The sequence below is a fragment of the Polyodon spathula genome, chromosome 21, assembly GCF_017654505.1.
Source record: "Polyodon spathula isolate WHYD16114869_AA chromosome 21, ASM1765450v1, whole genome shotgun sequence".
Lineage (NCBI taxonomy): Eukaryota > Metazoa > Chordata > Actinopteri > Acipenseriformes > Polyodontidae > Polyodon > Polyodon spathula.
Genome location: NC_054554.1, coordinates 23,819,349 through 23,843,622, shown reverse-complemented (window position 1 = coordinate 23,843,622; position 24,274 = coordinate 23,819,349). Strand labels below are relative to the sequence as shown.

Sequence of the window (24,274 nt, the reverse complement as noted above, 5' to 3'; positions counted from 1 at the left end):
GAAGACTTAACATTAAAAGGAAGAAAAGCCATCATGATGGACAGAGCCCCAAGATCAAATATGTATGCTTCCAAAATGTATAGGGACCCCTCTCCGCAATCAATAAACGTTGGGGTGTAACACTATTGGTAACTGTTGCAGAGGGTGTCAAATATACTTCCCTCATCTCAAACTACATGGTAGCAGTGGAGTAAGAAACGTAGTGTTAAGTAGTGAATACATTTTGAGGCTGTTGCCTGTCAAACAGGTCAACTATTGTATTCACTCTCAGAAAGAATCAGAGAAACAAGTTACATGGTTCCAAACCCTAAGCTGGCTCTATCTTGAGAATTGCGCTGCTGAATTTAATTAAACTTTCCATGAATATTCGTAACAAGGACTAACTTCTCAGTCAAGGAGACTGATTTTTTTTCATCAAACCAATGCATTACTGGCTAAGATATTGAGGGCTATATCTTAGGAACGGCTTGACCCATTTTGATAAAAACCATTTATGAGCTACAGGTATGACATGCTAGCCCACAAGCCATGGAGGAAAAAAACCTCAGAATCAGTAATGCTAATTGGATACCAGTCTTTTGTTTCATTAATCCCAAGGCAACAATGTTATGCGCGACTAAAATTAAAATAGGTTGGGAGTTACTCCACCTTTCAAAAGAGAACACTTATGCCCCAACACGCAGTTTCATTATTGTCATTTTTATGGGTGTGTTTATAAAAATAAAATCTATAATACAGTAAACGCTTGCTACAACGAACCTGTTTGGGTCCAAGCCCTTTGTTCCTCATATCGAGGGGTTCGTTCTAGCGAAAGGACAACAAAATGAAGGATAAAAGTAGAATTACACCTACCTGATCATTTCTTGTATGCAGTATTCTGCTTTTGCTTTATCAAAATCATTAAAAAGCACAAATCCAAGCTGAAAATTTATGCAAAATCAATCTGACATGAACCATTTCAAAGTGCACTAAATCTTAAGACTCATGAACTGAGTTTTTATTCCAAATCAACCCAACATGAAAAGTTAATCAGATCCTTAATATTTTTTTTCGTTAATCAAATTTTATTTTGCCGCACGGTTGATGAACAAGCCAAACAAGTGCTTTTTGACAACCTATATTCACGACAGAGACATTCCTGCACTACTACTTTTTCAAACGATCACTAGTTTCCAGCTTTGTTGCAATGTTAAATGATTTTCGTTTCAGAGGCAGTTACACAGCGCACGTTTCTTTTTAAGACAAATGAGTTGACTTCACTGCAGAGGTGGCATGATAATGTGCCTACAGACTGGGATGTTGACAGTGTGTGTATATTGTAACAAACATCCTTAACACTATAAGAATGAGACTTCAGTTGATTCATGGCCAAACTCAATCTTATTACACTAATAAATGATCAAAGACAATCTGCCAATTGTTAACTAACAATTAACAGGTTGATGCAAGCCACGACCTACGGCTCTACACTAATTATTTTTTTAAAGGAATCTCAGGGTGGAACTATTCTGTTTCTGTTTATTCGCTTCTTTCTCTGCTTCACAACAACAAAAAACTCTGTCCCTTGCACTGGTCTTTAGCCCCAGTTAGTCCCACCTCGTCCCACTCCATGACCAATCACTCCTATGGTCCGTGCCTGTCGCCCATAGGCTGTTCGACTAATGTGAAACAGTTTTCATGTGTGCTTTGGATCACTGTTGTGTTGGAACGTTCAGTTGTGCTTTAAACCAAGTTTTGTAGTGGAGGGTTTCAGATCATTGGCTAATATCTTTTGGCATGCTGTGAAATCCATGTATTGAAACTAAACTGCCTCTGCCAATAGAGGAAAAACAGCCCCATAGAAGGATAGTACCACCTCCATGCTTGACAGTAGGTATGGTGTTCTCAAAGCCTCCACTAGTTTTTTCTACTATTATAACACTGATTTGCATAAAGAGGGAAAAACACTGAGTGAAATAGCTCACATAACTCGATTTCCAAGGTGTGGTATCCGAAGCATAATCAACAAGTACAGAGAAACATCATCTGTAATTGACAAACCCAGGACTGGAAGACCCAAAAAGCTGTCTAGCAAGGATGAGCAATACTTATACAAGACAATATCCTTAAGGAAAGAAAGAAGACAAGCGCTGAATTGACAACAGAACTGGCAGAAGGTACGGGTGGTGTTGTCCATCCATCAACAGCCCAAAGCACCTTTGACCATTGTTCCATAGTCCAATTGCTGTGTTCTTGTGCATGTTAGCCTTTTAGTCTGGTTCCCCTTTTAACAGAGGTATACTTACTGCAACACATCGTTTAAGTCCTGATTTCAAGAGTGACCTTCATACTGTTGATTTGATGAATAACGACAACTGTGCTTTCCGCCAGCTCTATTGTCAATTCAACGCTCGTCTTCTTTCAAGGATGTTGGAATAGTAAAAGACACTAGTGTAGGTTTTGAGTAAATTACTGATGCTCATAATGCATCAGAGTAGAAAAATGCAACAAGATTTTTGCAAAGCAGTGCATATATTGTTGCTGTGCTTTAGCCGCATCAATTTATAATGCTAGCCTGCCCTCTCCTGGTTAGATCCAGTAATTACACTTGTGTCAAACTATCATATGCCCTTTTCACACTGGCATGCTCTCCCAGATGTCGCGACTCATGCAGGTCGGCTACGAGATTTCACACTGCTTTATGCACAAGCAGGGTCGACCTGGGTGACTGAAGCAAGTACACAACGCATGTAGCAATGCCCCGGAAGCAGCTTGTTACAGATGCTTCCAGCCAAGCTTGTCTGGATTGAATAATCAGCCGAAATGTTGATTAGAGGAAATGCTTCTTCAACCCCACTGCAATCTGGCTAATGTTGTGTCTCAAATCAACAAAAATATGGCTAAACAGAATAAACAGAAATATTCCTTGTGGAAGTGAAACCTTCACGCAGGCGTGGCTAGTTGTTACTTTGTCAGCTTACAAACGGCCATCATGCATTTTGTCTCGCTCAACCTAGGTCAAAGCGCGTCGACCCACATCCAGAGGTGGTCGCTGTCAACCCAGGTACGACCCAGGTACGTGGTTTCACACTACGCCAGACTGTGATCCGGGTAGAAGCGCCAGTGTAAAAGGGGCTATAATCTTCTTCATTCTGTTGATACCAAATTGGAGAAACCAAAGTGAACTACAGTATTATAATCCACTAGTGCCCTAGCATCAAGCAATAATAACCACTATATCAGGCATAACCAAGCTGTAGAGTGTATTAGTGCTGTTATAAACCACAGAAAAATCTTGTGAAATAAATTTTTAAATATGTTCTTACAGGACAGTTAGCACTTACTTTGATACCAGAACAGCAGCAGCATCCCTGGCCTTGTCACTAACTGTCAGGTAAGACTGAAAGAAATACAAGGGGAAATAATTAACCAAAACAAATGGTACACAGTTAGGGCTTTAAAAGAAGGAACAAAGAATGTACCTCCACTAGTTAAATGGTGTCGTTATAACTGAGGCAGAAGTGTTAAAGGGACTAGGAGCTCTTAAAATAAACAAATCCCCTGGGCCAGATGAGATCCTCCCAGTAGTACTCAAAGAAATGAAAGAAGTAATTTACAAACCGCTAACCAAGATCATGCAGCAGTCTCTTGACACAGGGGTGGTACCGACAGACTGGAAAATTGCAAACGTAATACCGATCCACCAAAAGGGAAACAAAACTGAACCAGGTAACTACAGACCAGTAAGCCTGACTTCTATTATATGCAAACTTATGGAAACTATAATAAGATCCAAAATGGAAAATTACCTATATGGTAACAGGGTCCTGGGAGACAGTCAACATGGTTTTAGGAAAGGGAGATCGTGTCTAACTAACTTGCTTGATTTTTTTGAGGATGCAACATCGATAATGGATAATTGCAAAGCATATGACATGGTTTATTTAGATTTCCAGAAAGCTTTTGACAAAGTCCCGCACAAAAGATTAATTCTCAAACTGAACGCAGTTGGGATTCAAGGAAACGCATGTACATGGATTAGGGAGTGGTTAACATGTAGAAAACAGAAAGTACTGATTAGAGGAAAAACCTCAGAATGGAGTATGGTAACCAGTGGTGTACCACAGGGATCAGTATTAGGTCCTCTGCTATTCCTGATCTACATTAATGATTTAGATTCTGGTATAGTAAGCAAACTTGTTAAATTTGCAGACGACACAAAAGTAGGAGGAGTGGCAAACACTGTTGCAGCAGCAAAGGTCATTCAAAATGATCTAGACAAGATTCAGAACTGGGCAGACACATGGCAAATGACATTTAATAGAGAAAAGTGTAAGGTACTGCACGCAGGAAATAAAAATGTACATTATAAATATCATATGGGAGATACTGAAATTGGAGAAGGAATCTATGAAAAAGACCTAGGAGTTTTTGTTGACTCAGAAATGTCTTCATCTAAACAATATGGGGAAGCTATAAAAAAGGCTAACAAGATGCTCGGATACATTGTGAAAAGTGTTGAATTTAAATCAAGGGAAGTAATGTTAAAACTGTACAATGCACTAGTAAGACCTCATCTTGAATATTGTGTGCAGTTCTGGTCACCTCGCTATAAAAAAGATATTGCTGCTCTAGAAAGAGTGCAAAGAAGAGCGACCAGAATTATTCCGGGCTTAAAAGGCATGTCATATGCAGACAGGCTAAAAGAATTGAATCTGTTCAGTCTTGAACAAAGAAGACTATGTGGCGACCTAATTCAAGCATTCAAAATTCTAAAAGGTATTGACAGTGTCGACCCAAGGGACTTTTTCAGCCTGAAAAAAGAAACAAGGACCAGGGGTCACAAATGGAGTTCAGACAAAGGGGCATTCAGAACAGAAAATAGGAGGCACTTTTTTACACAGAGAATTGTGAGGGTCTGGAATCAACTCCCCAGTAATGTTGTTGAAGCTGACACCCTGGGATCCTTCAAGAAGCTGCTTGATGAGATTTTGGGATCAATAAGCTACTAACAACCAAACGAGCAAGATGGGCCGAATGGCCTCCTCTCGTTTGTAAACTTTCTTATGTTCTTATGTTATTTTTTGCTGACCTTATTTTCAGGGTGAAATCTACTTTTCCTGGAACACCACTACCAGTGTGAGGATAAACACAGTTTCCTGTCAGTTCACTTCCTGTGTAGCAGATATTAGGAACCCCTATACCCAGTACAGAGAGCAACATACCACCCTCTGAGTGTGAGGGAGCAGTTCCATCCCCATGTCCTTCCAATCCATTGAGTCTTTTATATTAAGTATGAAGAAAAGATGATAGAGGAAGGTTTCAATAAGGAGTGCTTTTTTATCCATATCTGTTTTGGTCCACTCAAGGTTACTTCTGTTTTATTCCAGTTTGTTACCTTAGCAACAGTGAGAATTCGATCCATGATGGGCACTCTGGCCTGTCTGCTCTGTGTTGTGATGTTTCCATCGAGGCGAGAGAGATCAAAAGGAATCAGGCATGTCATGGACAACCACAGGAGCAGCATGTAGCGGGTCTCCCAAGTCTGGAAAATATACAATAGTGTGTTTCATTTTTCTCCCTGGTTCACAATGTCTAATTATGTTGCCTCACCCCAAACCTCGCCACAGTGAAGGCTAGTGGGCATCAAGCCGTCACCTCTTCACACCCAGATGCTCGACAACAAATCCATGGGCATGCAGATGACAAATGCAGCCCCAGTCAGTGTCCGCATGAGTCACCAGAGGCCAGGCCAACAAGGGCCGCTGTACAGCTGGGAGAAGAAACACTCCCTGACAGTTTTGCCTCCTTAACCTGCAGGAGCGCCAGAGTCAATGCGACACACTCTGTGGAATCGCTAGTATTTACAAAATAATCAGAATTTATAATACTGAAGTGAAAAATCTTTATGAAAAGTTTCACACGTTTACCTCATAGCCTTTTGGATCTTGCAGGCAGAGAAGGTCCAACACAGGCTCTACATCGGCAACCTCATGAGGAAAGAGTCTCAGAAAACACTTGCTACCACGCACCTGCCAAAGAAACAGACTCCTCATGTGACATGTATTGAATAGGCCACAAACGAACACACTGACTGATTTCAAACAGCTACTTCCAACTCCACTTAAAAAAATTAGAGGGTTTACAAGTAAAGAGACATATAAAGTAGCACAGAACAATTCTACCATATAGAACACTGCAGTACATTTTGTTTACATAGAGTATAAATTGTACTAATGAACACTACTGTAATCAGTGCATATTTCTTGTGTTACCATTTTGTCTGTATTATTTTGCCATATTATTGGTAAACTCCTGATAAAGTAACTCCTGATAAACAAGATGAATCACTGCTCAGCTATTAAATGGATTTGACTGTGACTGAGATTCAGTTTTGGAATCTGATGTAGGCGTTCACAGGAGGTGTCTGTGGGTAATTTTGCTGCGGGCTTCAGAATTAACAAAACCATAGCAAACCTGCTTCTAGTCACCTTCTCCCTCACAGTTAATCCCACAAAGACTTTTAAGAAAGGCTTTCAAACAATAGTTTTACCTCAGAATTGATGGTTTAATGTTTGAAATTTAAAGACACCTAAGAAACAGAAGATTGTATCACAATTATTTTCTGACTTTATTGGAGTTAAGATAGGGTTCTTTCCAATTAAAACTGCTTAATGGTGTTACCTTAGAGATGATATAGAGAAATTTAAATCCCAATGCTGTCAATGCTGGTGGAGACTTCTTATCTCGTACTATTTCAAGCAACAAATTTAACATCCATTCTGCAAACAAAAAAATAGGTAGGAATGATTAGGACAAATACAGTGACACAGACAAACTAGACACCTGCTGCTTTCCTCCATTATATCTTGCAGAATGTTTAGTTTAAACATCTAACAGGTTAATATTAGGTGTGCACAATACAGTCCTCCATGCCAATGACTTGAAAAACAATAGGCTGTCCAAGGCTTTTCCATTTCATATTCTTGTAGAAATAGGTATTACTATTTCAGAATATCTATTTTTTATATTCCATTTTATTTTTATTTATTTATTTATTTTTTTTAATTTAGCCATCTCCAATAATTTTTATTATTTTCTCCCAATTTAGAATGTCCAATTATTTTTAGGCTCAGCTCACCGCTACCACCCCTGCGCTGACTCGGGAGGGGAGAAGACAAACACACGCTGTCCTCTGAAGCCCGCTTCTTTACACACTGCAGGCTCACCATGCAGCCATGTCAGAGCTACAACGTCGGAGGACAACACAGCTCTGGGCAGCTTACAGGCAAGCCCGCAGGCGCCTGGCCAGACCACAGGGGTTGCTGTGGCGCGGTGAGCTGAGGACCCCCGGGTCAACCTAAATGCCCCCCACGCTCCTCCCCCGGGCGGCGCTCGGCCAATTGCGTGCCGCCCCCTGTGAACTCTCATCCACGGTCGTCAATGGAATAACCTGGACTAGACTACAGGGCGCATCCTGCACTCCATGTAGAGCGCCTTTACCGGATGCGACACTTGGGAGCTGTTCTATTATTTACTGTCCAATTCAACTGTTATCTATTGAACTGTTCTCTCTTACCGAGATGTGGGTCCAGGAGATGGGGCTGTTCTTGGTATTTATCCATTATAACTGGAATAAAGAGGAATTCAAATGGATTAAAACACAGCCACTGTTTCACTACAGACAGTTAGCCTTTCACATTGCATCACTAATACAAGGCAAACACGACAGGGCCATTGACACTAAATAGAAAAGCAATTCTAATGTAGCACAGCTCAACACAGATGTTAGCTTCAGGGAGGCCTATTGTGACTTCTGTGTGACTTACTGTCATCGGCTGCTGAATGTGCAACAAAAACTAAATACCTAGTAAGCTACTGTACCCAAGATGTTGCTGCACAGTACCTGAACTCACTGCATTGATAATATGTCTTCCAAAATAACACTGCACTGCCAGATCCAAACTGACACATTCATATGTAGAATATGTTTGAAACTTTCTAGCTCTGTATAACATTATGTACATGGCACATGTACACCATTTACGTAGTGGGGAAAAGATGGCGGTGTGATGCATGCCAGTCTTTTTCTAGGGGTGCAACATCGTCGGCTGTCATACAATCCCTTGGCTTGGGGTAGAGCCACAACATGCTGTCGTTTATACGGCAGACAGAGCGGTGAACGTTAATACTGACACAGAACAAGCCAATTGGGAACTTAATTTTGTGTTCCCAGTGTCTGTGCCAAAATGCAGGCCTCTACCTTTTAGATAAGTCACTGTATGTATGGATATTCCCAAAAGTACATAAGGTCATCCCTGTATTGTGACATGACACAAACATGCCTATTCTATAACAACAGGTACGTTATGTTCATTATTTATTACTAATCCAACCAAAATTAATAATTGTCTATTTAATGACATTGACATAAGAAAAGGGTGCGGTGGGCGGGATATATCCACTTGTACTCAGCCATGTCATTTACAAATCAGCTATGGAAATAAAATGATCAGATGGGCTTGATTGCTGGCACCTGACCATTTTGCAGCAAAGAAATGTGAACATTTGAATTATGACAGCTACAGTAGGCAGGTACCATCACCTGTTAAAGAGAAATGCACACATACCAAGGAATTTCTGAGTTGTCACCTCCAATGCAGTCAAATCCTCATAGACATTCTTCAGGCTGCAAATTAAACTGCGAGTCTCCTCTCTTTCGCTAAAGGTTTCTAGAACGTTCCCCTGTGCAATTACATCAGGCTCCGTTGATCCTTCATCTTCTCTGTCGCAGACATCTACTTCCAAGTCACTTAACGCCATTGTTGTATTTATTTTACCGAACTGTCACCTAAACGAGAAAAGCAAAACTGAGAGTGAACTTGATTTTGTTGTTGTTGTTGTTTTCGAAGAACAAAATGTACGTACTTAAAATTAAAAAAATATGCAAATTACACTTTTTAGAACGTGGTCAATGATTTGTATTTAAAATCTATACAACTATAAATGACAACAGCTAGACTTTGTCCAAATAATTATCAAATATAATAGTAAAAAAAAAAAAAAAAAAAAACTTTGCAAAAATACACAGCTAATCCAAAGCACTGCTATCCATGCAATGGCAATTAACTAAAACAGTTTTTGTTAGAAACATTCGACGTGTTAATAAAAGGTTTTAATCATTTGAAACATACTTGTGTCGCAGAATGAAATCTATAACAGATGCGCAACCAACCGCCCCTCTGTTTTGTCTGTGAGATTCAACTTTCACCCGCCGTTAGTCAGCATCTACTGGAAGCGAACAGGGCCAAAACTTTCAGATAGCACGGCGGCGTAGTGTCCGATTAAAGGGCGAGATTTACAACGAAAACTACTATTTACTCTAATATGTCAATTGGTTGCAGTTCATTGCAAAATTGCTGGATGCTAGAATTTTAACCATTGGGACCACTCACGGGGAACACTCCTAACTCCCAAACTATATGGCATATAATACAAACGTATTCATTTTTTGCACCATAATATCCAAATAGTATGCAAGAATATTCGAAATGTATTATTTAAAATCATGAGGTTGCATGAATGTAAAGGCGTTTAATGGTGTAGTGTGGTTTTTGTTTGTTTGTGTGTTTGTTTACATATGCGGCAGGTTGTTCTGTACTTATATGTAATATCAATGTATTATCCGTGCGGGTATTAAACCGTTATGGTATGGTATCTCAACCTGGCACCCTTTCTGTTTGTGTTCCTAGAAAGACACACAGAACATTTTGTAAGAATAGCAAATGTAATTAGAAGCTACTTCTTTATCGATAGGGGTTGGAGGGAGAAGGTAAATGATATTCTGAGGCTAACCAGTCACGTAACCCAAAGTTTAACCAAAATCAATAGAATTCACACAAGAGACCAGTTTAATTCTTTGCATTTTATTTGCTATGCCATTGCACCACATATCACTGATATCGTGTATTTTGCAAGCGCTAATCACAGAAAATGTAATACTTTCTAAGTGCTGCTGTGAAATAAGCCCTTTCTCACATACACAGAAGTATTGTAAGTGCCGTCAAAGAGTATCTTATTCTAATCCCTTGAATAAAGGGACCTTTTTTATTACACCTGCCTCATTGTACATTAATCGCTTTAACCAGCAGAGGGAGCTGCCCTCGCTGTACAGTTTCTTCATGTCACGGTAAAGGAAGCAAACACGTACTAGTAAGCAAAAGGTGCATTAGGCTTTACATTTCTTTTTTAAAACTAATTGCAGCACGAATTACACCTGGTACAGCAAGTAAGTAACTCACAGTCTTGTTTTAGTAGGTGCTGTAGAATTCACTTATTTAGCCATGTTTGTATTGCAAACATCTAACCAGACCAGTCACAGCAAGCCATTTACAATGAAACAGGGTTAAATGGTAAACGACCCCATACATACTCTATCGCAAAACAGGCTGTACCTTCACTACATATAGCCTCTGTGTGCAGATCTGGTCTTAATGCACAAAACATTACGGTCTTGCACAGATATCCTACTTTAAGAATGGTCCCTTTTGTCATATTCAAAAAAAAAAACTAAGATTTCAATTATGTCCCAAGATCCTATGAGATTTCAATTATCCTTTTGGATCCCACATTGTTCTGCAGGATTCCTAAAACAACTGGAAAGGCTCAAGATCCTGTTATGATGTCCAATTCTTTTTCATAGGGTTTCTGATTGGGGTTGCTTTGCAATGGCAAATCAGAGGTATGCAGTCAAGTGGACCATAGTTTGCATACTACTGTAATACCGACAGTACAGTATATCTAGCCCAGTGTTAATGACGGGTGATTCCATAGTGCTGTTAGGTTATACTGTGTAACTATAAGCATATTTTAAAGCACAACAATTGCACTTTACTGAACATGTAGTTATAACATAGGTATAATTTAAATCTCATGTGTGATCACAATGTAATATCGTCATAAAACCTTTTCCCCATAACCACTGAAAGGCAGGATAATGGTTTTCCATAGTACTTAAATGGGGCCACTGTCATTTATGAATGGCCGCTCTGACAAATTATATTCAGTAATTTGAAACATTTAATAGAACATGCACAATATAAATGAATAGAACCATAACTCCTGTCAAAACTAAAACAAACCAACAGCCAGTTACTGTTACCTACTGCAAACAAACAAGTGTCACGTTACTTTGTGGTCATGCTGGAATGGGTTATACTAACAGGTACACCTGTACACTTCAGTCTCAATGCAGTTATTTGACGAGGTTCCTCATGATATTAAGGGAAGAACCCCTGTACCCTGTTCCAAAATGGTTCCAGTGGTTTAAGTAGTGGAACAGCTGATACAGCTTCAGCCGCTTCTCAAAGCCAGGCGTTTTGGGGATCTTCTGGTGATACGCAGAGTAGAAGGACCCGACGAATCCTCCGAACATCCCTGCGATGGCCAGCTCGAACTCGGAGTGCCCGTAGTAGGATGCTGGGTCAAAAATGAGAGGCCCAGCCTCATTCTCTGCAACGTTACCTCCCCAGAGATCACCGTGGAGCAAGGCTGGAATGATTTCCACATCGCGGAACAGGTCTGGAATCTTCAGCTACAAAATAAAGTTTTTTTTTTTTTTTTTTTTTTTTTTTTTTTTGAGCGTCCATTAAAAAAAAAAAAAAAAAAAAAAAAAAAAAAAAAAAAAAAAAAAAAACAAAAAAAAAAAAAAAAAAAAAAAAAAAAAAAAAAAAAAAAAAAAAAAAAAAAAAAAAAAAAAAAAAAAAAAAAAAAAAAAAACAAAAAAAAAAAAAACAAAAAAAAAAAAAAAATATTGTACAGAATGTCATATTATGTACTAACGCTGGACTCAACACATCTGCTAAACACATCACTACTGCTTAACAGAACTGCACACGATTATTGGCAGCTTCCTATTATCCTCTGCATTTGTAAGGATTACCTGGAGCTTGGCCCACAGCTCTCTCGCTTCTCGGTCACCATACTCCTTCTCTACCATATTCAGCTGGTACTGCAGTCTCTGCCGAGTGTAAAATGAAACCCAGTCGCTCTGCCAGTCATTCACCTGGAGAACAAGCAACAGCAACTGAACAGCAAAGACAGCACAGGAAGAGATGTGATAAAGGAGAGGTACAATAAAAAACAGATCTGGGATACCTTGCTTGAATTTTCAAACACTTCAATCTAAACAAGCTGCTTGTAGTTAAGAGTTAAAGTAAACTCTAGTACAGTATAGAGATATCTCAACTCCATGTATTACAGTATGAACGTAAAGCCTGTTCTGTGGTTTTATTTACATATGCACTCTGTGTCTACATGCAACTCTCTTTTTACAGACACTGAGCTTACCTGTGGAATATATCCACAGCAGGTTGCTATATGAAAGCCAAACTTATCCACATATTGGACCTCTGACTGTCCGGAGCCCTTCCCTTAGGCAACAGAAAGATCGATTAGTATTATAAAGTTTACTTTAACATATAAAGAATCTGTAACATACACATACAATAAAAAATAAATGGTAATACAAGGAATAGACTTTCGCTAATGTTACATGTTTTAAAAGGTACGGTAATTCCATATTTACGTCACATTTAGATACAGCCTTTTGAAAAGTGTCTTGAACTGTTTTATTCAAGTTCCAGTTCTGTTTGCTGTGAATTACCGACAGTCTGTTCTCCCTTGTCCAACTTCTCTTTCAGCTTCTGATTGTGAAGGTGCAGGTCCGCTAGCTGCTCCCCAAGCATTGCTGAATGTCTACAACATAATCAGTTAAAGTAAGCATGCATTTTAATAGTTTGCTTTGTATCATCACTCTCCTAATATTGAATGTCATACTTTTTAATGTACTTTTATATTATATATGGTTGTTTCTGCTCTAATCTTGGACTACCAAATGTTACCATATGTCTATATACATCATTAAATTGAAATACAAATGTTACTTAAAAGGTAATACCTGTTTATGCTTCTCATATCCAAGTGCTCCATAACAAACACTGCGCCCCCACCAGGTGGGAGATCAATTACTTTAACTGGCTTTGGTGCATTTATAGTGTTGGTTTGCAGGATGGCTTCCAGACTTGCCTTTTCACCGTCAAACATTTTCCTTGCCTTACAAAGAGAAAAAGCAGCGTCAAAGAAATGTAGCGCAAAGAGACGCTATTCAAAGGGTCACGCAGTGTGTTTTACAGCAATTCCAAAGCATGTTTTTCCCCAGAATTGCTGGGGCTGTATTAAAAAAAGTATTAACTTTCAAGCATCTGTTTCCATTGATTAAATGCAGTGACTGTTGTTAATGAGGCTAACAAGCACAAAATACATTTCTGAAGATCAGGCATTGTTTAACAAATCAATGGCTGGTTTCAGAGACCATGACTTGCATTAATGCTATCTACTTATCACATTCTGCTTCTGATATATATATATATTATAATATATATATAATATTATATACATTTAAAAAAAACAATATATCATTAAGTGTGTAAAATGCTTTTAAATTGATTAACTTGCAATATAGTAAAAAAAAAAAAAAAAACAACAAAAAAAAAAACATATCAGTTCTAATATAATTCACACTGACAAATAAACAGGGTCCTTTCTCTTTACTTTGTGTATGTATAAAATTTATGTTTTTTATAATAATTATATATGAATATATTATATTTTTTTTTGTTACAAGGAATGAAGATCAAAATGTAACACATAATAAGTAAAGTTTTCACCATTATTGAAATACATGCAAGAAAGAACATAAAACCCTGAAGAACATAATAACTATCTGTTGCTCAAAATGACACACAGAATTGCAAACTATCACGTGTATTAACCTTTATTAGTTTAATTTAAGGTAAGTTTGTAATGTTCCCGAGAAACTATCTTTGCATATATATATATATATATATATATATATATATATATATATATATATATATATATATATATATATATATATATATAATATATATCAATAATATGTATGAATATTTATTTTAATACATGACCAGTATGTTACTTATGGCATGGTAGATTATGAGATAGCACATATATGGCTGATTACTTGAAGAATGTTTTTTTTTGCTTCGACAAAGTAGTTTATTATTCCGGTTTATTGCAGGGTGTGGTATTGGCAACAGGACAAGTGGAGAATGTTCGTGACTTTGTCGATTTACGTCATGAATGACCAAGACATGAACATAGAAATATTTCAAACTACTTATCACGTAAACGGAAGCCAATAAAACATATTACAAATTAAATGATCTTGTTATCGGCCAATAACGCACTCCAACCTTTATACTTTAGATATTAAGGCATCTGGACACAAACTGCTAGCCTAACGTTATAATTAAGCAAGTGCAACGCAAGGAGAGAAATATAAAGTATTGACCTCACTCTTGTGATTAACTTTAACAAACACTCTTCCGATGTCAGTATCATAACTCTGTCCTTCGCTAATGCAACCTCCCCCTCCACGTCCCGTTGCCTTCAGAGCTGAGGTATTCAATTCTTTTTTCAATAAGCTTTCCATTTCTCTTTGCAGCTTTTGTGTTCAATTTTGCAAACCTTGCACAGCTAAACGCATTTATCACTCCAGTAGCTCTCTGTGACAGATGACATGATGTTAAAGTTAACCCAAAAATGAGCCTGTTAAAATTAGGGAATCGAAACAATGTCTTCTTTTAATTGTTTTACTTAGGAGCCCTTAAGAAACTATAAATAGTGAAGGTTATTGCATTCATATTTTATAAACATATCATTGCTTGTTTTGGTTTTGTTGTATACATATATATATATATACAGGCAGCTTGGAATTCACTTTGTAGGTCCTACTTCTGGGGCGGGGCGGGGGGGTTGGAAGCAAGGTTACATGGGATATGTAGTTTTTTCCTTTGCATTGCACGTCATCAAGCAAAAAAAAAAAAAAAAAAAAAATATGTATATGTAAAATAAACGGGTGAAGTTATTGTAGTTGTAGGCTTTATATGCATTTAGGATACTTTTGTAAAAATCATGTAACTGTATACAAATATGTAGTATTCATTTGCAGCAATTGTGTGCAAGGTGGAATATTTCTGTAATAAAAACGTCAACTGTCAATTGGAATACCAGTTCATGGCCTAGTGGTAATTATTATACTGTGCTCATTATACAAATGTCACCTTGCTCAGGATTACCCAGACTGCCCAAAACATCAAATATGTTTTTGTTTTCTGCAAAAACAGAAATAAATGATGATTAAGACCTCTTATCATGTCTAGACAACATTTCAGTCAAACACTATGCATGAGTGTAGTGTGAATGACTGGGAAAGTGGTCATCATTGTGACAGCATGTCGCCAACCTCTTGTATGGTAAGGGTTAAGTTCCACTGTTACTTGTAAAAACAGCAGGGGAGGCTCTTTGCTGATGAGATTTGATTGCGCTTTCAAAGAAACTCACATTGCTGCAAACAGATTTTATTTCTGCTGCTCAGCTGACTGATTCTTTCCCTGAGGCCCTCCCAATCAATAGAGATTCCCTCACTGTGGGCCAAGTGTAAGTATGTCAGCCTTGGGTATTCTAACCCATCCTGACAGCAACGCACCACACTGCTGCTTCCTGTAGAAATCACAGGGACGCAGCTATCTAGAGACATTCAATCCAGCAATCGTTTTCTGTAGCAGTAATCCTTCCTTTATCAGCCAATTTGCCAAGTAACCTTTGTGATCCTTTTGCACAATGGAATGTCATTGATATGCCAGCTGTTCTTACAGAACAACTTGGCTGGGGTATAAAATATCAGTTAACTGATCTATTCTTGTTGGTGCTTTGTATATTTTCTTTTTCATGCCTCACACCCTGGTGACTTTTTAAAACTCAGGAGGTTAAAAGCACACATGTGGCCTCAAAAGAGCTCTCAAAATCATACCAAATCTCACATCTTGTACACCACAGTGTAACCATTAGAGGCAGAAGGCAATGAATCTGGTGAGTCTGACCCGCTGACCTTACTAGCCTCACTTCGATGACATAAAAAGTCTTACTGACCTAAGGCTGGTTGAAATGTTTTTCAGCAGCTCAGCTTGTGACTCAGCGTTGCTGAGATGAAACCATTTCATAAGACAAGACCTGGAAACCAAACAACACGGATGGCATGTAGGTGAGAGAATAATATATTTTTAAAAAAGACTTTTCCATTCTACCTTCAGCCTGTCCCAGTTTAACACTTTGGCCCAAGTGATTGTAAACAATCCTTCCATAAGAAATATTTCATAGGGTTGAGATTCACTGATTCCACCTGATAGGCATCACTTTTACCTCGATGCAAGTAACTGTGAACCCAAATGCTTCAACAAGCATCATCAATTGCTCCTGTACTTGATCTTGGAGAAATATAAAAGGGCTTGTTGTTAATACATGTTTTATGCCTTATACATCAAGTTGTTGCTAAATATAGTTCTTTAACTGTAGGAGACCCAAAGTAACACAAGGTGGTGATAGTGAGCTGTTTTCATTATGAAATTCTGTATTATTTCACCATTATGTACAAAAGCATAATGTAAGAACAAGATTTTGCTTCGCTACCAGTGTTGTATATTTTATTATGAATGTATTACCATACCCACTATTTAAAGGTATGTGTGTACATAACAAGCTCAGGTGTGTCTTATTAAAGACATAGTAAAACAAGGAATGGATCAAAAATGCTATGCAATGGGACTCTTATTTCCAGCTATGTTAGCTATACAATGTTTCTCATTTGACCCCATAACAGCAGAATTATGACACAACTGGGTTAAAAAAAAAAAAAAAAAGTAATTTTCATTCTGAACATTGTGAAGGTAATTTCTACAAGTTTGTGGAACGGAATGATGCGAAAGCACTTTTTAAACCCTAACACAAAACATCCACTTTCTTGACCCAGGCTAATTCTTGCATTTAAACCACAGTAATAACAAAGATGCTGATGTATCACAATCTGAAAATGTAATACCATCAGCATTCTTCTGTTGGTTTTGGATTATCCCGGTTTTCCTGTCTTCTTTGCCTGCAGGTGTAACTCGATCTCTCAGTTACACAAAGTCCAGTTAATATAAGGAGGTCTGTGGTTAACAGTGAAGTGGGGAAAACAAAAACAAAACAAGCAAAAAGAAAATGCTACCAAAATGCAATTTATATATATATATATATATATATATATATATATATATATATATATATATATATATAATATTTTCAGGGAGCTAATTCACTAAGTATTCCATCCCCCTTCACCTTGGAGTTGGGTGTCGCATCTGGTTTATGTCACAAATTATTTGAGAGACTTCCAGTCTTAACATAAAGTAAATATAGTTCCTTGTGCTTTTTTACGCTTTAATTATATTATTCCAATGGATATAACGTCGACTTTTACCACTCGCTTCTTTCTCACTAAGTGTGTTGTTGTGAAACATCACGCCCGCTGGTGAACAACAACCCATTCCCCCGCCCCTTTTCCCAGAGATTTGTTATAAGCTCCGCCCCCCGTCGTCTGTGGACGACTAGACGAGTCCTCTGAAACGGATCGACAAATATAGAAACCAATGGAATGGTCGAATAAGCCCTAGCAACTAGACAGAGAGACCATTTGGATAATAGATGGGCCGGACTCTTGGTTAGCAATTTGCTGGCAGGTTGTGGAACACAGAGACAGGCAAACTAAAGCAGATACAGCGAAAGCAATGCTTGAGTGCAGAGCATGTCGGAATACAGCGTGGTTGAGAGTCCGTGAGAATACGATGTTTTTTTGAAGTGTCATTCTAGTGACATGAGAAAGCACAGCAACAGAAAAAGCCTTCACAACGACATTTTCATTTACAGGCAACTTTATTGTGTAGCTAAATGTGAAATTGCGTTGTCCTAGGTGGTAGCGTGAATGTACTGGATACAGTAGAATACTACAACTCACACAAAAGTGATTGCACTTTCGAATCCAAGTTCCGAAGACAATTGGATATTGTATTGCGATTTGATAATAAAAGACTGACGTGCTGATTAAGATCTGGAACTTGTATTTTGCTACTGCATGCTTAATCGACTTACTCAGAAACTACGTAGCTAGTAGTGTTATCGTAGAAGCCACACATTTACTAATCTTAGTATTGTGCAATTTATATTTTGCTGGCTGAAAACTATCGTTTGCAAAATCAAAATTGACAACAATATAGAGTAATTTGCTATTTGAAAGTTACTGGGATTGTGATACTGGTGCACATGTCAAAAGTTGCAGCAGTCAGTAGTGAGAGAGCTTTCCACACACCGTCGATTTTGGGAACAAACAGATCTTAAGTTCTCAAGATAAGTGATCTGCTTTTTTTATTTATTTATTTTTTTGTTCCATTACGGGACATCAGCGTTGATATGCCAGGAGGATGACCAACAGAGGCAGCCCAGTGAAGGCTTATGATTTTCTGCTCAAGTTCCTGCTGGTCGGAGACAGCGATGTTGGGAAGGGAGAAATCTTGTCAAGTCTGCAGAATGGAGCCAGTGAGTCTTCTTACGGATACAACATGGGTAAGTAAGCAGCATGGCACCACCAGTCAGCATCGTTAATGAACTGTGAAGATGCAGAATCCAACATTTAGCTGACCTACCAAATCTAGTTACCGTGCTGCCACCCAGTAGTACACTACTGTACTTTTTGTCATTAGAGATTGTGATTGTTTATGTAAAACAAAAAAGAAACATAATTATTTAAACTTTGAAAACTCACTTAGGTAGAACGAGGCTTTCCATTGGCAATCCTATCAATTTGTTGTCTGACGAACAAGAGAATGATAGGATAAGTTTTATCTGATGTGTGTGTGTGAGTGTGTGATAATGATAGATGATGTCTCGTTTAAAGTAATTCTGTTTCTTAGGTTGTAATAATAATAATAAAGCTGCTTTTGTCCATTGGAAAACCTGAACTCTGAAATTGACATTCAAAAAATTTACAGTTTTTGTACGAATAACGTTTATAGGATTCGAAACGCCAAGTGTTTACCTTGTACTGTAGCTATGTAGATTAAACGACACGATTTCCTCTCTGGACAGATTACGTCATACGTTATACATTCATTTATCTGTTAAATGGCAGGCGTTTTAGCAGATTCGTGTTTTGAAGTGGGTGTTAAATGCACACAACATTACATGGTAGCATATTCAATGGACAGACACAAGTCTGAATTAAAATTCGGTTATTATTGAGGTTTACAAGGCTATTTTAATATTAATAGCACAATTGCAAACACTGTTAGATAGTCATTTTTATTAACACGTGTTATAAACATCGTTGTCGTAACTAGACTTTGCTCTTTCCTTTTGTGGCCAAATCATATTGATTGCTATATGATAACGAAAGAAATTCCACTTTATTTTGCAACAAAAGGGGCCGATAAATTTAGGCAGAAAGCTGGGACTATGATGTAATCATCCTTAAATTTGCAATAGGTTCCCACGTAAGAGCACACGACTAACGCACTACTTTTAGCAAGGGGTTTGTCATGTCCCCGTGTTCAGAAATACATCAGTGATCCTGACCTTTAAACTTGAGTATGCCTGTGTACTGTCTTTTAAACCAGAGCTTTCTATCAGAGTGTAACACCAGGTATACTGATGAATAGAACCAGTGATTCCAATATTGCAGGATAAAGCAGATTTTCAATTGTATTATTGTATTCTCTTTCCCGAAGGAGAGACAGTTTACAGGACTGTATATCAATATAGCTTGAACCTTCTACATATTTATGAACTTTTAACCTAGCTGGGCGATAAGGTACAGTGGTGGTGCCCACATGTACACATGTCAAGTTTTAATTATATAGAAACCCATCTGACTGCAATGAGAACATGCACAAGTTATTTATAGTACCATAATCTGGGGGTATGTGGAGACTGTCAGTCAGGTTTCACTCTGCATGATGCAGAGCATAAGGATTTACTTATTTGTGATAGGGACTGCCCTTGTATTTATACATGTGAGCAGGGATGTTTGTTATTGAAATACGTTTTTTTTTTTTTTTTTTTTTTTTTTTAGAACAGTGATTCCCAACTTTGTCCTAGACAGCACCTTCCTTGGTGTCCAGGGACCACAACAGATTTTACTATGAGCTTGATTAGCCACAGAATAGAGATAACAAGCTCAGGTATGTCTTAAGCAGTGGGAGTTTTATTTCCATCCCTGCACAACCAGTATAAGACTAAAGCATACGTTACTGTACTGGTTTCTTTAAAACTGCAATATATTTTTATTTAGTTACATTTGAGTAGTGTTTCACTTTATTTGGAATATATTGATAATTAACAACTAGGATGATGGGAAGAGACACAGAGCTTGTTGAGACTGCTATGTGACATATAGCTAATTAACAGATTTAGAAAACCACTCAGTTTGTCCAAAATGAAGTACAGTGTACCGTATAGAGCTGCTCGGAAATATGTGAACACGTTCATGTTAATTATGTGTTATAACAAACCTTTCCCCCAAAAAGCTAAAAAAACAACCACTGGTAATTAATAGATGAGTAAAAGTTATTTGCAGGCAGTATTATAAATTGGGTGCAAGAAGAAACGGTGCCAGAGTACCAACCTCTGTTGCTTAGAAGGTCACATTCTTTCCTGACAGTACATCATCTTTCTGCATTTTTATTATTGTACTTAAAGAGTGCAGGTTATTTGCAGACTGAATTGTGTGTGGTTCTGCTGTGCCAGCATGTGAGTAGAAGCCTGGAGGGAGATACTAGCATCTCATTTACACAATCCTTGGAGTGTTACAACTCTGGATGGCTTTGGAAAGTATCGGTGGTTCTATATCATTAACACCAGATGCCCATGCAATAATAACTCCACTGATGGAAAATAGATATTTTTTTCTTTTAAAGTCTTGCATTTACAGCATGGATCAGATTGCTTAAAGGTCAGGGGTGGAGTAGAATTTTAGTTGGCTGATCTGTTCTGGAGTTCTTCCAGGAAATGTTGGCAGTGTGTGTGTGTGTGTGTGTGTACCAGGTATTCTGAGATGCCTGTTTGCATGATCTCAGTGACAGTGATATTCCAGAATGTATGCTGGAAGAGTTTATTGTTGAGAGAGAAATCATGTATCTGCAAATTGATAAGAAAATTATAAATGAATACATTATTTATAAAAAACCAAGGTAGATTTTGTACTCTCTTAACTCTGTATTTAATCAAAAATCTATCCTTTACACTTGTACTTAGCTAATAGGTGTTCATAGCTATCTGATCATTTTTTTTACGATTTTAAGTTATAGAAGAGTTATGATATTGGTTGTTGCATATGAATAGTGTGGTTATAATTCTTGGCAATTCAAGTATAGTGTGTTTTTTTTTTTGCCTTTGCATGTTAAGATCGGGGTTGTGGTTTGCAACGAAACACTGCCCAGCTGATGCGTTAAATCCTTTTTTATGTTTTTAAATAGTAAGACAAAACTAAATTAAATTGTGGGTACCTTTGCAGTAGGGCATGCTGTCTGTTTGCACCTAGATCAATGGAGTGAGTTTGAACTACAACATTTCATCGACGGCATTGCCTTTGGAATATCTGCGTATTCCAAGGCGAATCGTACAATAAAGAAAACTATCTTCAACAGGAGAAAATGGCTGCTGTAAAGTTGCTTGTGTTAACAGGTATGGTTTTAAAACGTTGGTTAGAACTCCTTTAACAATTAATCCCTTAACGCTGCATCACCGGCACCGCTCTCTGCTTGTCCTGGAGGAGGGTCCGCTGGTACAGTTTTGTCACCTCGCAGACAAAGGGTACATGAGTGAGGGCACAGACATTGTGCTCGGGCAGGTGTGAAAGAAGCGTTGCTGGCACAATAGTGTTGTCCCACAGCCAGATGCTTTAGGTCAGCATTTACACGCTTTGCTATCTGCCTGTGGTCCTCAGGATTGTAGTCATGGATTAAAGGCTCTGGTTGCTCTTTCAAACCCTGGGGGGGGGCTGGATAACTGCATTCATGTATTTTTCATTGATGTCTTATTGATTAGTGTGTTGGAAACATGTAATGTTCTGTCTTTTGAATATATATTAAAAAGAAAAGGGCATGAAATATTTCCGTCTTAAGATACTGTAAAAATCGGCGCTTATTGCGAAATGCAGCACATACTATACTATTGAAGAACTTGAGGTCTTTGTGGGTGTGTAGTGTGTTGCTGTGTAGTGTAGGCAAGCAAGATAGTATGAATAAGGTCAATTCTAGCTGTGGCATGTGCAGGGATACAAATAGAAATCAGAACATTCTGTTTGATGAATATGGCCTATAGAGAGAATTTGAGGATCCCACAGAGAAGAAAGTCAGTGACTTCTCTCTCTCTCTCTCTCTCTCTCAGTGTGTGTGTGTGTGTGTGTGTGTGTGTGTTTATATATAATGTGTGTGTATGTATGAATATCAGCATCCAGTTTCATAAACCTTTAAAGAAATCAGAATGCCCAATACAAACAAATTTGGCTCTTGAAAAATTATATTGTTGATGCTTGCAGGTTACACGGTATAGAACTGTGGGTTCATATCAGATGACAAGTTCTTTTAAAAAAAAAAAAAAAAAAAAAAAAAGGGGGGCTCCCAAGTGGCTCATCCAGCAAAGGTGCTCCACTTGGATATGCCCTATAGCCTGGGGATCGCAGGTGTGTGTCCAGGCTACGTCACAGCCGACCGTGACCGGGAGTTCCTAGGGCGCTGCCCGGGTAGGGAGGGCTTAGGTCAGCAGGGGAATCCAAGGCTCACCGTACAGCAGAGACCCCTGTGGCCAATAGGGCGCTTGCTGTGGTTCTGCAGTGGAGCCTCCTGGTCTGTGTTGTCCTCCGGCACTATAGGTCTGGTGGCCTCTCTGTGAATCCGCAGTGTGAAAAATGATGGCCTTGGCAGGAGTTTCACAGGACGCGTGCTCCAGCCCCATTCCCTGAGTCGGCGGGGGGGTTGCAAGCGGTGAGTCGAGGATACAGATAATAATTGGGCACACTAAATTGGGGAGAAAACCGGGGTAAAAAATTGGAGACAACTAAATTAAAAAAAAGAAAAAAAAACTAGAAATCCATAGATTGAAGAAAATAAGATGTAGATTTGATATTGGTCTGGTGTATCAGATTCCAAAGACAGAGACAAACATCTTCAGCACATGTTTCTATCTGTGTACTTGCCACTCCTTTGAGGGTTAATGTCTAGTTTTGACATTGTAATCCTTTCTTGCACTCTTTTGATGGGTTTTGGTGTTATACGCATTAACAGTTAAGGATTTGATATCTGAGATTTTGCTTTCTTGTCCAAAGCATGCTTGAAGCAAGGTGTGTTCAAACCTACACTTATACCTTAACACCAAAATGCCACGGATAACAAACTAGTATATCAAGTAGCAGCAAAATGATGTGGAACTTTTGCAAGTTTTATCAAGAAATAGATTGATGTTGTGCCATTGAACAGGGCTTAGACTAGTGCATACTGGGCTACAAAAGGAAATGACTTGTCATCACTATTGTGTTGTGCTTTATAAATAATGTTGTTAAAGCCATTCTTTCACAATAGGATTTCTTTTTTGTTGTGTACAGGTGCTTAGTCACTACACTGTGCAAGTCCACACAGGTACTCTGATTTTATACAAGTTTAAACTCAGGATTCCACGAGGGCATCAACTAAGAAATGGGTACTCCTGTGGCATGTTTTAGATACAGGTATCATCTTTTGATTTCGTTAATGACTTTGCAAGGTACATTTCCACTTTGTTACCTTGCCGGTTGCTGAAAACAGACTAACTGGCAGTGCAAGTGATAGAGTGAACTATTCCCAGCCGATTGCCCTCCCCAACTCACTTAAGAGCAAATGGCACGCAGTGCCACTGGGGAACGTTTTTATTGAGTTCAAAACAAAATTGTTATAGGATCCTTCCTCTCTGTTTTTTCTTTTCAGCATGTTCTGTTGATAAGGCAGAGCAGATCAGAATGCCCTAGACACAATGTAATGAAGTTGGTACCCACTGGAATTTGCGACTATAGCAAAATAAAAGCAGCCTGTTTAAATTCGAATTGAAAAGGGCGTGTTTTTTCAGCTTGTTTGTTTTCACGTCTTATGTTTAAGGTTTTCCAAATGTGGATGATCAACAGCAGTAAAAGGTCTAATATTTCCCTAGGATTCTGTTTCTCACTCGTTTTTATTGTCCGTGCCGTTTTCACTATTCACCTTTATCAATGGACTTTTTAGCTGCTGATGCATTTTCTTTAAAAAAAATCTCTGAAAGTCAAACTAAAGGACAAAATCAGCCTTATTTAACAGTGGGG

At 38.3% G+C, this 24,274-nt stretch overlaps 3 protein-coding genes across 4 annotated transcripts in view; 1 reads left to right on the top strand and 2 right to left on the bottom strand.

The window, feature by feature from the left end:
• Positions 1–9,256, bottom strand: part of tbcd (tubulin folding cofactor D) — a 127,163-nt gene extending 117,907 nt beyond the window's left edge. Inside the window, exons 1-7 of the mRNA XM_041222121.1 lie at positions 9,174–9,256; positions 8,610–8,830; positions 7,559–7,609; positions 6,664–6,761; positions 5,910–6,011; positions 5,378–5,524; positions 3,324–3,379 (exon numbers count right to left, since the gene is read on the bottom strand). Coding sequence (XP_041078055.1) covers positions 3,324–3,379; positions 5,378–5,524; positions 5,910–6,011; positions 6,664–6,761; positions 7,559–7,609; positions 8,610–8,802 — 647 coding nt within the window. The 5' untranslated portion in view covers positions 8,803–8,830; positions 9,174–9,256. The remainder of the gene's footprint in view (positions 1–3,323; positions 3,380–5,377; positions 5,525–5,909; positions 6,012–6,663; positions 6,762–7,558; positions 7,610–8,609; positions 8,831–9,173) is intronic.
• Positions 9,257–9,891: 635 nt separating this feature from the next.
• On the bottom strand, positions 9,892–14,605 carry LOC121296026 (fructosamine 3 kinase related protein). Of its 2 annotated transcripts, none has more exons than XM_041221166.1 (6): positions 14,372–14,605; positions 12,938–13,092; positions 12,644–12,735; positions 12,328–12,410; positions 11,921–12,064; positions 9,892–11,572 (listed from the first exon to the last, which is right to left on the bottom strand). In XM_041221166.1, exons 1-6 carry the CDS (start codon positions 14,510–14,512, stop codon positions 11,234–11,236), a joined length of 954 nt encoding a protein of 317 aa, XP_041077100.1. In that variant the 5' UTR covers positions 14,513–14,605; the 3' UTR covers positions 9,892–11,233. The 2 variants fall into 2 exon arrangements, with proteins under 2 accessions (XP_041077100.1, XP_041077101.1); XM_041221167.1 differs by having other exon boundaries at positions 11,921–12,043.
• Positions 14,606–17,617: 3,012 nt separating this feature from the next.
• Positions 17,618–24,274, top strand: part of LOC121296461 (ras-related protein Rab-40B) — a 46,296-nt gene continuing 39,639 nt past the window's right edge. The window contains exon 1 of the mRNA XM_041222066.1: positions 17,618–18,516. Within this exon, the coding sequence (XP_041078000.1) occupies positions 18,375–18,516 (142 nt within the window). The 5' untranslated portion in view covers positions 17,618–18,374. The remainder of the gene's footprint in view (positions 18,517–24,274) is intronic.

Excerpts from the sequence above, each read along its gene's own strand:
- LOC121296026 (XM_041221166.1), bottom strand. The coding sequence starts at position 14,512 with ATGGAAAGCTTATTGAAAAAAGAATTGAATACCTCAGCTCTGAAGGCA. Across the intron at positions 12,736-12,937 it reads GATATGAGAAGCATAAACAG|ACATTCAGCAATGCTTGGGG; the intron begins GTATTACCTTTT and ends ATTATGTTGTAG. Across the intron at positions 12,065-12,327 it reads GCTGTGGATATATTCCACAG|TTGCTGTTGCTTGTTCTCCA; the intron begins GTAAGCTCAGTG and ends TTTGCTGTTCAG.